The 19,025-nt window shown below is 34.9% G+C and overlaps 1 protein-coding gene across 3 annotated transcripts in view; it reads left to right on the top strand.

The window, feature by feature from the left end:
• LOC138694488 (major facilitator superfamily domain-containing protein 12-like) overlaps window positions 1-18,825 on the top strand; it is a 51,112-nt gene extending 32,287 nt beyond the window's left edge. For 2 of the 3 annotated variants that reach the window (XM_069818254.1, XM_069818255.1), the window contains 4 exons: window positions 1,223-1,334; window positions 4,287-4,437; window positions 16,645-16,772; window positions 17,013-18,825. In XM_069818254.1, coding sequence (XP_069674355.1) covers window positions 1,223-1,334; window positions 4,287-4,437; window positions 16,645-16,772; window positions 17,013-17,119 — 498 coding nt within the window. In that variant the 3' untranslated portion in view covers window positions 17,120-18,825. Of the gene's footprint in view, window positions 1-1,222; window positions 1,335-1,813; window positions 1,973-4,286; window positions 4,438-16,644; window positions 16,773-17,012 lie in introns of those variants that run through there. The other variant, XR_011330954.1, reaches the window with a different exon arrangement.
• The last annotated feature ends 200 nt before the right edge of the window (window positions 18,826-19,025 follow it).

The following is a 19,025-nucleotide window of genomic DNA, read 5'->3' as shown; positions in this document are numbered from 1 at the left end:
ACAAACATTCACTCATGCCGTAATCATCAAGATTGTCCACGTGTTGCATAAATACCTATTGTACACAGAAGTTTAAATGCACCTTATATGGATACATACTTCAACATTTTACAATTCAGTGATAGATATAAATAGTTTTATAGTTTATTTTCTTTAACAGTCCTTCGAAAGACATAATTATGTAATACGATCATTTACTGTGAATCTAAATAAGAAATACACTCCCTATACATCCTGCAGTACGTTATTATAACAAACATAAAGTCCATAAGGAAACAAGGCATATTTCCCACTCATCTACGAAAAATCCTGGTAGATTAGCTGCAAGAAAACGAAAACAACATAAAGAATGATGTCAATATGAAGTGGCTCAGTATCAGTATTGTAATCAACTGCGTAAAGTAGTGAGAAACATAATGAATAGTCAAAATAATAAAATGTGTGAAATACCTATTAATAATATTTCTGAATATTTTACAAATAGTTTTGGTAAAACAAATGACTTAACACCACTATAGCTTATTGATCCTATATCTTCGGAAGAGGATGTTCAGATATCTGAACATGATATAAACATGGCAGTCTCAAAAATTTAAGTTGACACATCTTCTGGTCCGGATCGTCTAATCATGAGAACAATCAAGGAACTGAAGACGAGTGAAGTACTTTGCTTACTAGCTAACACCATGTTGAAGTTTAAAAGATGTCCTCATGTTCTTAAGACAGCTAGGACAATTTACTATTTAAAGGTGGTGAAGAAGACCAGTTGACGAACTGGAGGCTGATAGGCCTATCAATATTTTCAGTAGCGAGAAGAATAATAGAAAAAGTTCTTGATAAATATCTCCGCAAGTTCGTTAACTTGTCAAATCAGCAACAGGGGTTTATCTCTGTACCTGGCACTCATATAAATTCATCAGTTATCAACAGGTGTCTTCAGGATGCAAAATTGGAGAAGAAGAACTGTTGCGTAGCTTTCCTTGATATAAGTAAAGCCTACGATAATATAGGACATTTAACCTTCTCCTGAAAACTTCCCCTTTTGGAGAAATCATCTTCTTGCATGCCCACATTGATATTGACAAGTGTCAGATGTATTGTACATATCAGCCAGAACCTCTGATCAGAGGCATTTTCTACGTTATAGGATTTTAATAAATATATTACCTTGACAATGATACCATAGTGATGTTATCATGCCACCATGCTTACAATGTTATAGCTGGCCTTCTTGCTCGGAGCTGTGTTGGGCATTGGAGGCTGTGTGTGGATACGCCTGGGATCCGGTACAACATATACAACATACGAAATATATCCCGTGGCGTCACTCCTTGGTTAGTATGAAATACAAAACATAATTTATATAGTTTTGGTTTCTATTGCCTGTAGATAGACGTAGTCAACGAAAAACTTTATGGACTCTGCCATCCAGGCAGAGTCGAATTAAATGCCTAAATTGGGAGCACCTGGAATTTATTCTTCTTTAGGATTGAATGATAAAAGATGATGACTAGCAGAATTGAATTTTGACGTTGGTGAGGAATTATCAGAAAATGTTAATTGGTTGGTTGGTAATGCATGGCTTGTTGGAAAACTTTCATTTGCCAACTTTCAGCCCAATAGCATGAAGTTATTTCTAATGTATTCCTAATTATAAGAAAATGTTGATGATTGAATGAGTACTGACTATAACAACCAAAGATGTTCTGTTACTATATTAACAGTTCTCATAACATCAGTGCTATATTCACTTATAAGGGTCAGTCTTTAGTTTCACTTTCTTCTAATTACATAGTTTTTATTTCATTTTTAGATTCATTTGATCACTTTCTGGGATGATCCACATTCCTCCTGGTGTGTGTGTTCATGCATGTGCGCATATGTAACCAGAAACATAGTGACGACAGCTTCCTTTATTTCTCCCTCACTTGGAAGCTTTTTCCTTCAACAAAGTCTTCAATTTCATGAAAAGGTGAATGTTACTAAAGGATTTGGTCAATAAGCATGCATGGGATCCATCTCGACCATTGAATGATACAATTTTAATGGATTATGGTTCAAGAAATGTTTGAAAATTGTGCATGGATTTCGTTGTATGTATAATGTTGATCCTCGATGATGAATTCGTAGACATAACACAGCAAATCATTTGTAATGACAGATGGATGCCTGGTTCATACATCATCATGGATGTTCTCCCTTCCCACTTTAAAAGTTCGACACTATCACTCCACTGTTGATCCATCCGTAACATCATCACCATAAACATCCTTAATTTGACCATGAATCTCACATGATCTCGTATTTTTTCGCGTTCAGAAATCTTATTTCAGATTTCACTTCATATGTGGCGAGATTCTCTGATTTCTTGTTAATTTTAAACACTCACAGAAACAATAGAAATGTTACTAGTGCAGTGGAACTCATTGAAGAGTAATGACAGATAACAGATTAACTGAGTTTCAATTGGCAAGGTTCATTCACATGCACCGGTGTGATATGCAAAGCAGTATTACTCACTTAAGAAAACCTCTTTTGACAACCACACAGTAGATTGCAAGTCAATTTTTACCAATTTAAATTTTAGGAAAGATCTTTCTGATGAAAAGACTGTAAAGAATCGTTAATATAATTCTTTAGTGATAGCTCATGAATTTAGTCATGGAGAGTCTATTATGGAAAATCAAAATGTTAACAAACCCATTATTTTGAAATGGTAAGTCATAGTTAATGAGAATATCAACTTGTCTTATTTATATGAATTTAAACAAGAAAATAGAAACAAAAGAAGTGTTTTAAATTATCTCTGTGGAATAGGTGGTACCACAGAGCCCAGAAGCTGCTACTGGATATAGTTCAGTTGGTCTGAATCTTGTATGACCTCGAATATAATACGACTCCAAGTTTTCAGATGTTCTATATGCAAAAATAAAGGAATCTCAATATAATATGACCTACACTTTGAAAATGTTACAGAATGAAAAAACTTAAGAGGTACAACAAAAGCCCAATATAGTATCAACCAATATACTGCAGATTCAGATCTAACATGGTGTAAAGTGTCCCCCCCCCCCAAATCGTGATTAATTAGTAAATACTAACTTTGTGAATTTCTTTCATTTTCTGAGTGAGAATTCTTTTCCCATAGCGCATACTCCTGATACATGCAATGTTCAACAACATTGTATGCAGCCCCATTTTATATTCTCACGTATAGATTTACAATAAATTATTAGTCCTAACCTGACAGTAGGTTGAGCAGTAGGACATAATGTTTGACTATTGTATTTTAAGAGTTATAGGAGTGAAGATATATAATGGTAACTTTTTTTATTTGTATGTTTGTTTATATAAAATTACATATATTATTAGTTTTTGTAATATTTGTATAGAGAGTGATGGCAGATTAAGAACTGGAACACATCTAATCTGCCATGACGTGAACAAAGATTGATGAAACAAATAAAATTACATATAGCACTGCATTATGTGCAGTTTTTCTTTATCTTGTCATCCCACTGTTGGTCACTGAAAGTTACTTTGCTATGTACCATGTATAAGCTATAATGCAGAGATGGATTATGTCTCCCAACAGCCTCGTTATATTACACTTCTACTGTTTGAGGCTATTTTAAAGTATTCAGTTCCAGTCTTTAGCAACGTCCTTTCCTGGTTATCACTCCCACTCTTCATCATTGTCATCTCTTCTTCATCTCCTCCTCTCCTTCTTCTTGCTATCACCTCATTCTGAATTGGAACTGGATTCTTCTTAAAACTGGCAATCCTCCCTCAAAATGTCATTCATACTCAATGCCATCCATGATATTAGAAATACAGCACTTTTTGAAGCCCTTCATAATTGACTCACTGCTAATGAATGCTATTTTATGTTGTAATTATTCACTGGGTTAGCAACTGTTTACTTGTTTTCCTTTCCTTCCAGTTTGCCTGTTGGAGTCAGAGCTTGGTCCTCTCTGAGCACGTCCTATAAAATATAAAGTAAACTTCTTTTACGATTGAGAAGTTCTATGTTATGATTATAATATGAGTACAGTTTTCAAATGACTGTTTTTATGCAAAAAAAAAAAAGCATCGTACTAGATTCAGGCTAATAGGTACAGTACTTTGTTAACTTAATCAGCAAATTCAAGCCTTTGACAATTTCTGTCCCTTAATATTTTCTATCTAGTCGTTTATGTTGCCATGAGTGTTCAGTATTACTATCATCTTGCATGTTATCTCTGTGTCATAGTTGACGACATAATTTTGTTTGTGTTTTATTGCAGGAGCAGGCAGTTCGATTATGCTTGTAACAAGTCTGGGCATCACGGCTGATCTCATAGGTCCAAATATTGAGTCTGGGGCTTTTGTATATGGATCAATGAGTTTCTTAGACAAGCTGTCCAATGGCCTTGCTGTGACATTCATACAAGACTTGTGAGTATAGATCAGTCTTGCGATGGATACTAATAACTGCGGGCGAAAGCTATTTTATGCCTGCTGGGCACGTGCGGAGCTCTTTTACCTGTAAACATTGCTAAAGGATGTACAGATCTTAGAACACAGTGCATCATGACGGAACGGAAGCGCTTGAAGCTTGAAGGAAGAGTGAAAGATACAATATTTATGCTTCGAATATGGTGATGAAGTCCAGTGTTTGTTGTGCAAAAAAAATATATATACATCATTTGCAAAAAAAGCAACATAAAACGGCATTATGAGACGAAACGCGAAAAAAATATAGGCATTGTTAGGAGAAGAGAGAAATAAATTCATTTCAGAATTGACATCGAAGGTAAATTAATTTACATTTGGGTCAGTAGATAGTATCTAGATTCCTTTTATTTCTTTATTTTAAATGTATTGTTGATTTTTATTTTAGTAGGTTATTTTACGACGCTTTATCAACATCTAGAGTCTGAACAAGTTGAAGGTGATAATGCCTGTGAAATGAGTCTGGAGTCCAGCACTGAAAGTTACCCAGCATTTGCTCATATTGAGTTGAAGGAAAACCCCAGAAAAAACCTTAACAAGGTAACTTTTCCCGACTGGGAATCGAACCCGGACCACATGGTTTTGCGGCCAGACGCGCTAGCCGTTACTCCACAGGTGTTGACTGTATTGTTGATGTTTTATTTGTTGCTTGTTTCTGGATATTTACTTTTATTAGACTACGTGTTTCTTTAATTTAGAAATAATATTTTATCTTTGATTGCACTTTAACTTATACTATTACTAAGCTCAAAATGCTAATTCACTTTTATTCCAATAACTATTTTCAGGATTTTTAGCAAATATGAACTAAACATTTTGAAAACTTTGATGCAAGGAGCTTTTTTAGTAACGTCAATATAAAATATATTTAAAAATATAATTTCAAAACTATTAGACCTACAGTAATTGCACCAAATTTTGTACAGATGATATTATTATAGATCTGTTTATATAGTTTAAATTTCACAAATTTTGGCCGAAGTTGTGGAAGTTTTATTTTTTATTTTATTTTATTGGGTTATTTTATGACGCTGTATCAACATCTAGGTTATTTAGCGTCTGGATGAAATGAAGGTGATAATGCCAGTGAAATGAGTCTGGGGTCCAGCACCGAAAGTTACTCAGCATTTGATTGTATTGGGTTGAGGGTAAACCATGGAAAAAAATCTCAACCAGGTAACTTGCCCCGACAGGGATTCGAACCCGGGCCACCTGGTTTCGCGGCCAGATGCGCTGACCGTTACTCCACAGGTGTGGACTGAAAGTTTTAAAAGTCATACATATCCCCTTAAATGATTGACCCCAAAAATTACCATAGCTCTCAATATCTTAAATTAATCAATTTCTTTTTTTCGTGTTACATGCATCTCACAAATCACTCTAAGAAAACTCATTACATAATCACGACTGGAGAGTAAGGACTACATTTTCACAATCACATAATCAATATACTCTATTTCAATCAATATTGCCATTATTATTTTTTCAACAAATACTCAAAAGTACTTAGAGATCACACACGTCGAGCAGGTAGACCGTATTAGTTTCTCCTAACCAATGAAGTGAAGTATTTACATAATAAATAATTGCTTTTAACAATAAAACGGTTTACATACAATTAACTTTTCCTATTTCTCTTTTTGTTCCTAAAAAACCCTTCCCTTTGTGATTTGTTTATATATGTACATGTATATTAAATAACTTAGTAATTAGTTCTATTACATAGCCAGAAATTTAGTAACGCAAGTTATTGTAATAATTGCTGCCTTTATTCGCTGCATGTGCATGTACTGTACATCCCTATTGTCTACGTTACGATGCCAATAAGTGGATGCGCTCGCAATCAAGGTCAAGCTCTTCTACCATGATTGGGAGCTAATATCGTCTCATCCCTGGTATAGATTGACAAATTGAACTGAAACCCTGACCGAGTTACTATGTGAGCCCTGGCTGTCTTGGGGAGGAGCAAGTGAGAAAGCACGGGGGGAAAGGAGAGAGCACTATGCACTATGTACTTGCAGGTCTACTCACAGTTTGTCAAACCTGCTAACAAAAGCATTAAAAGGTTGACTAGTTGCCTGCAATGCTAGCATAATGGAACCGTCCTAGCCGACAATCGAGGCAAAAATGAAGAATCCGTTATTGTGGTAATACTGGAGAGTGTTTCTTCTATTGGTCGTGATGCCCACACACACCCTGTCAGATATTTATGTGGTGATTGGTGACTGAATGACGAGGAGCGAGGGAGAGAGAAGAAAGAAAAAGAGAGATTCCAGAAGTTGGCGTGTTTTACGGGGTTTCACTTGAAGTTGTCAAACTATAGTTAATTTCTTAATTTGTCATGAAATGGAGTTATAGATATAATTATTCAGGAAGTATTATATTTGTTTCAGTGTTAGAAGCCCTCAATTGTGATAGTATTATTAAATATGATTGATTGGTATCCAATCCCAAATACTTGGCAATTAAGTCATTGAATCTTCTCAAGTGCTTGTGAGTAACGAGACACATTCGAAATAGGCTGCACTCCATGATAAGTGGACACTATGGTCATCACGGAATTGTCCATCACTGCACAATACCAATTTCTTAGTTTGAAATGTTCACCATTTCATAAGAGCCACGTGTCTTTTTCTTCATCTCTTTGGATGATGTAAGTGGGCAGTCTTTCAGTATTCTGTTTTCACAGATTGTCCCAGTGGCACCATAACCGCAGTTCTTGAGATGAACAAGTAGTTTCACTCCTGTGAAAATGTGGTCAAAATAAATCCAGAACAGTAGTGGCTTCAATTCTTCTGGTAACTCATCCAGCATTGATACCATCGGAGCAGCACATTTCCCAAAGTTTTCTTTGGATTTGACATTGCCCTTAAGGTTCTTCTCTCGGTAAACATAAAAATTTATCAAATATCCCATTGTTGTATTGAAGCTCCAGATATTGTAGCCAAACTGGATGGATTTTCTGCAGATAAATTGTTTGCAGTTGTAGCATCCATAATATTCCACTATGCATTCATCGAAATCAAGACACTGCACAGTGGGCCAGACTGAGTAAAAAATGAGGCAAAATTGAAAAAATGAACTTTTTTTTACAATACTTTTGACAGTGTATACTCATAGTAGGGATCCTGGTGAGCACTAAACTCATGATGCATCATCGATAACATGTTTTAACAACTGTGGCTACAGCTTGAAAGAGAGCTATTGTAACCAGGCGATAGCACACCAGTCAGTCCTAGGCCGTGGGCTTGAGACAGTGGTGTGTGTTACGTGGTCATATTCGTGAATAAAGAAATAACAATGGCTGAGAATGTTAGAACAAAGGGTAGGTTTTATTAGGACTACATGTAATTTTGAATTGGTTTATATAGAGTGTAAATATTTGTGATAACTCAATTTAAGCTAATATATTTTAGTTTTCAATATTTAAAGAGGGTTATAAAGTGCGTGTCACTCGATATTACGAAACCTTTTGTGTCGATGGTTTAAACAGACCCTATAGATTGCAGAAAAGTCGTATTCAGCTGCAGCTACTTGCACTTTTCTGTTTAATGTGCGAAAATTCAGATACCTACATACAGTATTATTCATTACTATTCCAGATGACTGCTGTTTTTTTACACCATGAAATCATGGAAGCCTTGCTACAAAATAATAATAAGACAGCTGTTCATGAGTTTATTATTTCATACTTAGGATTAAGTGAAAATTGTCAAGATTTTCCTTCAGAACTAAAGAAAAAAAAATAGTTCATTCTGCAGTAATTTGAATAAAAGATAGCAGAATTGCTACAGAATGAAAAATAAATAGGAAGAAAAATATGGTAGTTCATTGGATCAAGAATTTAAGCTGCTCCCATGTAATAAATTTCATGTTGAACATGTTGCTGGATGTTCATAGTTGTATAGTCATTCTGGTCATCCAAGAAAATTGTTCTCTGAATCATCTCAGAAGACCAAGAGGAGGAAAACTGAACATCTCAGAGAAGCTGCTGATCCTGCTGCGCTTGCTCTTGCTACTCAGATAAGTCTGAAGGCTTCTGGTAAAAAGAAGCAGCTAAACTAATGGAAAATGCTGTAAGTACACCAACCCGTGCGGAAAAAATTCCAACTGCATATAACGAGCATAGTGGTTCCTGCAAAAATGTTGCAAAATATAGTGGTGATGACTTTTAGCCCTGATAATGGGTACGAAATTATCTAAGTACCAGTACACTTTATTGAGACTACAAGCAAAACATAGAAATGCAGATTTATATCCAGCGTACAATGAAGTTGGAGAAGCAAAGCTGCATTGCTATCCATGTAATATTACTCTGACAGAAATAAGTGCAGAAGTGAAGTTACATAGTCTGTTAGATCATACAGCCAGACGAATTTATGAAAAGGATATAGGAAGAAATTGAGAGTCGGTTTCCAAATGAGATGGGACTTCTTGTGGACAAACCTAAACTATGAGAGAGTGGAACCTCAAACAACGGGAATACTCCTAGAAGATTCTTCTCAAATCCGTAATTAACCTATCCATAACCGGGATAGATAAAGACTTAATTATACGTTTTGCAGTTGTTCTTCGAGTAATTTCTAGTGGAAGAGACATTAAAGTTGATTCTTTCAATCAATATGCGCTAGAAAATGCAAAATTGTTCATTCGGAAGTATCCCTAGTTTAACCTCCGAGCTAGCATACACAAAATTCTCATTCATGGGTCTCAGATTATTAACTCAGCTCTGCTTCCAATTGCACAGTTATCTGAGGAGGCACTGGAGGCTCATAATAAAGATATTAAAATAATATATCGAGAGCCCCACACAAGGAAAAGTTCTCGTAAAAATACAATGACCAATGTAGTCAACAACTTTCTCATATCTTCCGATCCTCTCATTTCAAATATCAAGAAAGTCACATAAAAAACACAAAACTCTATGAAAGACTCTAGCAAGGAAGAAGAAGAAAGTGCCGTTCATGAAGAAAATGTCAGTAATGAAAATGTAATGATGAGGAACCAGATATTGAATAAAAAATTATTATGTTGTGAAAGTGTTTTTAACTTAAAGAAAAAGTGAAAACTATTGAATAACTATTGATTTTATGCATCCAAGAAAACAATAGAGGCGTAAAATAATTTTGTCCCTTTTGAGTCGATTCTGGCCCACTGTGCACTGTTCTGGTTGAAACAATTCCACAAATCAGCTCTTCAAGTAGTTCAGTATTGGACGAAGTTTATACAATTTATCATTTTTGTCAATGCAATGAATGAAATGACAGATTTTCAAACAGCGATCTCGTCTCATGGCGTTCACAATTAGTTCATTGTGCACATCACCTCCTGCTTCCCAATACGATCTCTTGCTGGGAACAGTGTTGTATCCAGAAAAAGTTCATCATTTACAATCGTCTCAAAACAATCTACAGGTGACTTTCCACGCAAAAATGTATAGTCCGCTTCAGGGAACACATTGCTTCTATCGATAATATCCTCCTTACTCCATGTAATGTTGCTTTTAGACTTTTAGTTCTTTGTTTAGAGACGGTAGCACTGAGGAACAAGATAAATCATAATCAACTTCTCCAACACGTTCGTTATTAGACAGAACTATTTTGGCTCCGCTAGATAGTTGACGCCCAGTTAGATTGTCGACAAGATCACTGTCGTCCTCGTCACCTGAATCTTCATCAGAATTGATGTGCACAGCAGGAGGTTCAATAAATATGTATATATACATGCATATTATATAACCGTATCTTACTGCCATATTACAAATTATAGAGATACAGTATGCATTCATTATATTAACATGCCTAAAATTAATTTTATGGAGCAATTATCATGACGCACAGGTTCATGTGAAGTAAATGGATCAATGAAAACTATACTGCATAACATATTTTAATTTCTAAATCAATACTACAAGCTACAAAGATGCAGATGTACTGCGCCTCATAGAATGAACTACATGTAGTGACCTCATCAGTCCTAGCATGGTCATATGATCACGACACATTTATAATTAGTACACTTACGGCATAACGAAAGACTAAACATCCTTAGCAATACAACAGAAGCTATGATTATTTTAGAGTATGGCCAACATAAATATCCTAATAAATATCTTCAAACAATGCGATAAAAGCAGTACTTACACAAAGACTGCCATCGTATTCCAGCCAATGAAGGCGAACTGATAACTAATACCACAGACAGCTCCTAACTGTGTTCCGACAATGAACTTATCGCAATGACAGCATTGCCACATATCTTCTGAACTAATAGGAACTTCCAAAATTCAAATCCATAATGTATTATTTTTTTCAACAGTTTAAATAAACACATACATACTGTGATCATATAATCCCCTTGAACTAACTTTGTTTGATATACAACCTAAAACTATCATAATTGGTGACTTTAACGCCCACTCCCAACTTTGGGGCTACGATAATGTAAACCAACCTGGAAAAATGATCATGGACCTCCTAAATACTACAACCGCAGAACTTGTCTACAGAAAAGAAGATCCCCCTACTTTCATTCATTATTCTGGTTCTGGTACAAATCCAGACTTATTACTAGTAACATCAGATATCCATCACGAAACCAAGAAAAAAATAATTGAAGACCCTGGATCTGGCCATAGAGTCATCATTGCTTCTATTCATCTCCACCAAAACCAAAGAAAAGAACCCTACAATAACAAAACAACATGGAACTTTAAGAAAGTGAATTGGAAACTATTTACAACAGAACTCGACAAACACCTCAACGTCAACACACCACTAATGGAAAATACAAACTCAGATAGATTGAACAAATATTTCTGTGAATCTCTTCTTAAAATTGCAAAAAAGCACATTCCACGAGGCAAACCAAAAAAATACACCCCATTCTGGACAGAAAACCTGAATTTATTGAAACAAGATAGAGATAAAGCAAGAACCAAAGCAGAACATAGCAAAACACCAGAAGATACTCAAGATTGGAGGAAGAAAACTGCCATTCTTAAAAAAGCAATCATAACAGCAAAAAAGAAATGTTTCAATAAATTTATTGAAAATATTAATTACAGAACCGATAGCGCTAAAACATATAACTTTATGAAGAATATTTCCAATACACAGGAAAATACTAGCCAACCTATTATTCATAATAACAAAACACTAACAGATAGTAGAGATATAGCAAACGCATTTAATAAACACTACTCAAACTCTCACAGATTACATCCCAATACTAAAAAAACTGACAAATTTATCAAAAGAGAATTACATAAAAATAATAAAAACAATATTACTAATACAAAACCTGAAATATTTCATCAAAATTTTACTTCCAAAGAATTAACTCTAGCTTTACAAAATTTAAAAACCAAGAAATCTCCTGGCCCCGATAACATTCATTCCGAATTTTTTAAACATCTGGGGGAAAAAGCCAAGTCTGTACTTTTATCCATTTTCAATTTATCATGGAACACCTCAGTTCCTGCAGCTTGGAAAAAAGCAATCATTGTACCAATTCACAAAAAAGGGAAACCTGCTCATGATGTTAATAGTTATCGAACAATAGCACTATTAAGCATAATAGCAAAAACCATGGAGTCCATGATCTCCAACAGATTAACTTGGTATTTAGAATCCCAAAATCTTTTATCACCAAGACAAGCCGGCTTTCGACAACTACACTCTACCAATGAACAAGTCATACGCCTCGGCCAAGAAATAAAAGACAGTTTTAATAAGAAAGAAGATACCTTGGCAATATTTATTGACTTTCAGCTAGCATATGACTCTGTTTGGAGAAATAAATTATTACTAAAACTCCAGAAATTAGGTATCTCCAGCAATATGTTCAGATGGATATCAGAATTCCTTAGTCAATGATTCATTGCCACTAAATTCAATAACTCACTTTCTAGTTACAGACAAACATATCGAGGTCTACCTCAGGGCTCTGTCCTCAGCACAACTTTATTCAATATTTATATAAATGACTTACCCTCCCTATTAGAGGAATCAAACATGAAAACAGCACTATTTGCAGATGATATAGTTTTGTGGACTTCCAGATCTTACAGACATAGAGACAAAATTCAAAATTCTGCTCTTAAAGCTCTAAATCAACTACATGAATGGAATACATCAAATTTGATGACACTCAATTTAAGCAAAAGCCTAGACCATATATGTAACAGATAACTCCTCGCTATGTTAAAATCGGCAGCACTTTGAAGAGAACAACCGCCAGGATCGCCACCCGTCCGCCGTAAACGAACACGAGATGGCAGCACAGTCGCTAATGCAATTCAAATGGGTATTATGACGTGACTCTTTATGTAACAACTAGATGGCAGCGTAGTAAACCTGACAAAAGTTGTTAACCTCAAAGCCTATAACCCCGACATATCTGTTACATATATGACCTAGGGCAAAAGTAACTACCAAATATTTTCACTTTGTAAAAAAGAAAGAGAATTCAATATCCAATACAATGGCCAACACCTTCCTAGGACTTATGAATCCAAATATCTTGGAGTTATTTTCGATAGTAAGTTAACATGGAGCAACCTTTGGAAATACATTTCTGAAAAAGCTCGTAAAAGATTCTCCCTTCTAAAAAGACTAGCAGGAAAGAAATGGGGATGCTCTAGGAATACTTTGAACACTACATACAAAATGTTTATACAGCCAGTGCTGACATACTGCGGAGAAATTTTAATTACTTCACCTTTCATAAACGAAATAGAATATGTTCAAAACCAAGCTCTCAGACTCATTACTGGTGGAATCAAAACAACTCCAGTAGATTCTATGAGATTCCTCACTAATATTAACAGCATCAAAATGACAATAGAAGAAAAAGCACTGATTCAATATGAAAAACTTATTAGATTACCAGGAAAAAATTGGCATTCATACAGTCCTCTCTGTAGATTGAAAACTCAAAGTTTCATATCCATTGTTCAAGAATTAAAACAGAAAATCAATATCCTGAATTTAAAAGAAAACCTACAAATTAAACCATACCCTTTAACTCTATTAAATATGGAATATAATCTAAATTTAACAGAAAAAATACTGAAATCAGAAGTAAATACTGAAATACTAAAACAATTGTCTTTAGAGACAATTAATATTAGATACCCTCCACAAAACTGGCTTCGTTTATACACTGACAGATCCTTGATCTCCAGAGAACAAGGTGCCGGTGCAGGTTTTACGTGCTGTCTCTTCTCACTTTATAGATCTCTTGGGTATGGAACAACAAGTTTTGATGGAGAAATCATTGCAATAAGTGAAAGTCTCAGGAATCTTCTATGCCACATCAGTAAATTTAAAAGTGCAGTTATATTGTCAGACTCCAAAGCAGCTATTCTATGAATAGTCTCTAAACACACACCTTCATCTCAAACAGCAGAAATAACTAAAATGCTCTCTCAATTAATATCACTCAATAAAGGAATTGTATTCCAATGGATACCATCCCATTGTGGAATCCTGGGAAACGAGAATGCGGATGCTTTAGCAAAGAAGGGCAGCACTGCTACTTACAGACCTGTTACTAAATCTACGTATTACTCTGTGAAAAGATTTATTAAATCTACATACTTAGACTTCAACAAACAAAATTTGATAACACAATCCCAAGGGAAAAAATGGAACTCTCTGCATCAAAATCCACAGTTAATTCCCGATTTGCCACGAAAATCGTCTGTAGCTGTATTTAGATTGGCATAAGGCCATGATTGCTTGGCCAAACACCTGCATAGAATTGGAATATATCAGTCCCCTAACTGTCCATTGTGCAACTCAAACTAAGAAATGGATTCGGAACACCTCAAAATCTGTGCTTCAGTGGCTGGTCATGATAATATCTTTGAAAAATATTGGAGTGCAAGAGATCAAATGACTTTATTGTCAAACGCCTGGCATTAGAAAACAACAACAACTGTGATCAAATGATCAGCCACGGGAGTAGTGGATTAATGTCACAGTTCTACCACATCACTGGAAAATAATGATCAAAATGAATTTATATTATTTCCTCACTGCCAAGAAGGTGCACAACGATCCTGAATGTAAGGGCTAGTATTATCACATATTAATGGCATAATGTATGTATGTCTGTTGGTACGAAAGACTTTCTCTTTCCGAGCATAAACCAATTCGACTTTAATGATGGTGGTGACAGTGGTGGTGATAGTGTAATGGTACTACACAGACCAAGTTAATATTAATCTGTTAATTTAAACGTGTAGTACTGTGACCAGATCAATGATTATACAAAAAAAAAAAAAAAAAAAAAAAAACAAATTTAAGATGCAAAAGAATTATCAACACAAGCAAAGGACAGATATTTATTATCTTATTATAAGTCTCTCTCTCTCTCTTTCTCTCTTTTTTAGCACTGATCGCCACATAATATTATGTATTGCAGTTGTAGCCTACAACCCATCCCATAAAGATAACCCAATTTCGAAGACATTGTCATGTTAAACAACTTTTTCAGTAATTCTGCAGAAGAACTAGTCCAAAGGAGGCACCATTACTTCTTTAACAATTGTATACAGGTACTACGAATACTATACTATTCGTAGATTGTGGATTTAATACTATACCAGTACTAAGAATGTGGTTTTACTTTCCACAGAATAACATGGAACTACTCACATGTTGTATATAGTAATAAATGGGTGTATTGCTGCCATATTGCCCACATCAGATGTCACGAGCGAACAGATATCCATTTAAATGTAAAACACTGTTGTTAATTTTGTCGAAATACTACCTCTTTCAGCAATAATCTCTATCTCCACTGCCACTAAAAATGTTTTCTTTCTAGTGTAGTCCAGGCCCCCAAACACCCAATGTCTAGAAATTTGCACCTTCACTGGCACTAAAAATGCTTTCTTCATGGTGCGTTCTAGGTCCTCAAACACTTACTGTCCAGAAATTTGCACCTGGATCTTTCTGAGCAAACTTAAGTACTTAAATTGCATATCTCATCAGCACGTGCCATTATGGCACCAATATTACTCATTACTATATACAAGAGGTGAATAGTTCTATGTTATTCTGTGCAAAATATTGGGTGTTGGAAGTAAAACCACGAACTTCGTGCTCTATACCAGCAGTCATCAGCACAGTGCACTCTCAGGTTAGTGTTTCTTACCCGGCGTGTATCTGTGACTGCCAGTGGGTATGCATTCTTCCTTCTGCATGACAGAGCATATTCTGATATACTCCTTACCCGTTATCCATTTCAGCGAGTGCTGACAACCACTGCTCTATGCTATTTGCAGTACGCAATTATTGTTAAAGAAAAAATGCACCTCTTTTGGTCTACTACTTCTGTACAATTACCATTTTTAATGAAACAACATACTTTGTACTGTATTTATGAAATACAAAATTTACATATAATCAGCTTATATTTTTAATTTTAATACTTCTTCTTTTTCTTCTGCCAACACACAGGTTTGGGTTGTTTCCTGTCTGTGAACTACAAATAAAATTGGTCCGTCCAACGTCAGTGAGGAATTTATTTTATAAAATTTTAATAATAATAATAATAATAATAATAATAATAATAAGGGCAAAGTAGAAGCAGTTCTGAAGAAAAGTAGTTCTTGTAAATAAGCAAGTCAGAGGAATGTGTGTGAGAGAACAAGACATCTTATTGTTTACGTGGGCTGGCTAATCCCACAGCTTGCACTAAATAGGTGTGATATTGCTGCCAGAAAAAGATGCAATCAAAACGTCAAAAATAAAATTTCAGACTTTTTTTTTTAAAGAAATACAGTAGTGAAGAATCGAAGAAATAAAGTAGTGAAGAATCAATGTTTAGATTTGATAATACTGTACCTACTATATGTATTGTATCAACTTTTTTTTAATACACGTGATGCTTTCATGTACAGAACTTATGAGTCAATTTCTGACCTTTTAACTCCAGAAAGGATGTACATTTATTACTCGAATTTTTCCGAAATGGGTTCAGTCCCCTTTATTTCGGTTAACATATATTTTACTGTAGTGCATACTCATCATAGAAATAGGCTAATTGGTAGCAGTTGGCTAACATAAATGATGAGAGATACATAATCAAGGACTTTAATTAATCATGATTAAACAGATTGTGGATTTATGTTCACAGGAAGTGCTTGACAACATGTCCTGGCTATTATCGTGATATTCTGACATTTGTATGTGGTGGTGCTGCTGCTGTCGGTGTGGTCATGGTGGCAACACTTGTTCCTTTCCATGCTGAACCATGCACAACAGGTAAGAAATTTGACAACATTTAGTGATGAAGGTGGTGATTATATGAAGAAAGTTACAAAAATGGTGATAATTGTGGTGGCGATGGTGATGATGTTACTTTGCTGATGATGATGACGACGACGACTGTGATGAAGATGGCTTTGACATTGATAATGACGATGATGAAAGATACATAATCAAAGACTTTAATTAATCTCATTCACATGCACTGTAACATACAAAGCAAGTTACTTGTTTCAGATGGAGAAGCTGCATATTCTACATTAGACTCGAACCCAGATCTGGAATCCGAGTCAGTGGATCCAGGGTCTAGTACTGGAGCACTTTCAGAACCCACTGTATCATAATACTGCGCTATAGTTAGCAGAACATAAGCCTGGCTGTGATGGACATTCCTGACATTGTGATAATAGTGTGCAATGCCTCACTGCAGTATTAGTATCACTTATATAGTTTTATATTTTATTATTGCTTTATTATTATTATTATTATTATTATTATTATTATTATTATTATTATTATTATTATTATTATTCAATTGTAGTCAATGTTATCTTCTTGAAAGAATCTCTTTTTGAAAGTATAACTGTAAGAAAGAATCTGTTGTTTCTTATCCAGTATCTGTTACTGAAACAGATTACTTGCTATTGTTGAAGTGAAAAAGGCTTGTTATTGTTTGCAGTAATCAACTTCCATCTTAAATTTGGAGTTAAATCTCACTCAAACCTAAGCATGACCATAACCATGAAGTTCATCCTCAACAATTTGTGCATATTTTATATCTACAATGATGCAGGACAGTTTTGTCCATGCAACTAATTTTAGTCTGTAAAAACATTTTACTATTGTCTTGATTAATTAAAGTGGTTTTATAACATAGTAATACATTGTACAAAACAGTGCAAGAGTGAATGGCAGGAATAAAGGCAAAAACGTCATATGTATGGCAACAGTGTTTTTGATCACATGAGTTTCGACGAATTATCTTAATTCCCGTAGCATTTGCATTTATTGGTATTGAAATTTATGTAAGAGTATTTTAATGTCATATTATGTTGAGTTGCGAACTGTTTTTGAGTTATTTATCCTCTTCCATTTTATGAAAAACAAGAAACTAGTACATTAGAGAAATGTAAGAGAAATAGTATGCAGCGTGAATAATTTCAAGGGAAAAATTGTCTTGGGGCCGGGTATCGATCCCTGGACCCTTCACTTAGCGCACAAATGCTCTACTAATTGAGCTACCCAGGAACTACACCCGACACAGTCCCAATTTTTCCCTTTATATCCACACAACTCAAGTGGGTTGACAAGGTGCCAGAAACCCAACTTTGAGTGCACACGAACTCTGTGTCTGTGACTGTTTCTTTAGTTTTTTGTTTAGAGGTGGTAGCACTGAGAAACAAGATAAATCCTAATCAACTCCCCCAACACATTTGTTATTAGAACTATTTTGGCTCTGTTAGATAGTTGACGCCCAGTTAGATTGAGATTGTCGACAGGACCACTGTCGTCCTCGTCTGGGGGGGGTTGATACAACCATGGCTAGCCATGTTTCACAACTCACTACAATATGAAGTTAGGAGTTCAAAGTTACAGCATGACAGAGCTTCTAGACAATGTATGTATGCTGTAAACTGTCAGTTCTTCATTTTGTATATCACTACCACATTAACATTAATTTTAATCTTGCAAGGACATGATGTGGCATTTTAAGTGGCATTTTTTTTATTTTCACACACACACACACACACACACACACACACACACAAACCTAAAGGACAGCAAAAATAAAAAAAAAAAAGAGTTTTTTCATCACATCTGTATTAAATCTAGACTCAAAGAAACAGGAAATAACAACCAACAGGTAGAAATGCTTAATTTATATAAGGATATAGTTTTTTTTTTTTTTTTTTTTTTTTTTTTTTTTTTTTTTTTTTTTTTTTTAAGGATATAGAAGTTAGGACAAGTGAAATAAGCAAAGGCAGTATAGTTTTTAGATTAATTGTTGACTTCAGGTAAAAAGAACTGAAAAAATTATATAATTGGGGGGGGGGGGGGGGAAGTGGAAATGAAAAGAAAGGAAACTTCAGGGGAAGAAGAAAAAGGAAATTAAGTATCAAAATGATTTGTTAAATAAAGAACTAAGTTGAAACATCAGTAGGAAAGATTGAATTAAATAAGCACGAACTCCTAGGTGTAGACTAATCTTTGAGCATATGGAATGGAGGTGTCTTTGAGTAATAATGCAAT

This window comes from Periplaneta americana, chromosome 2 (assembly GCF_040183065.1).
Source record: "Periplaneta americana isolate PAMFEO1 chromosome 2, P.americana_PAMFEO1_priV1, whole genome shotgun sequence".
Lineage (NCBI taxonomy): Eukaryota > Metazoa > Arthropoda > Insecta > Blattodea > Blattidae > Periplaneta > Periplaneta americana.
The sequence above is the reverse complement of the archived record's forward strand: the minus strand, read 5'-3'. Positions and strand labels throughout refer to the sequence as shown.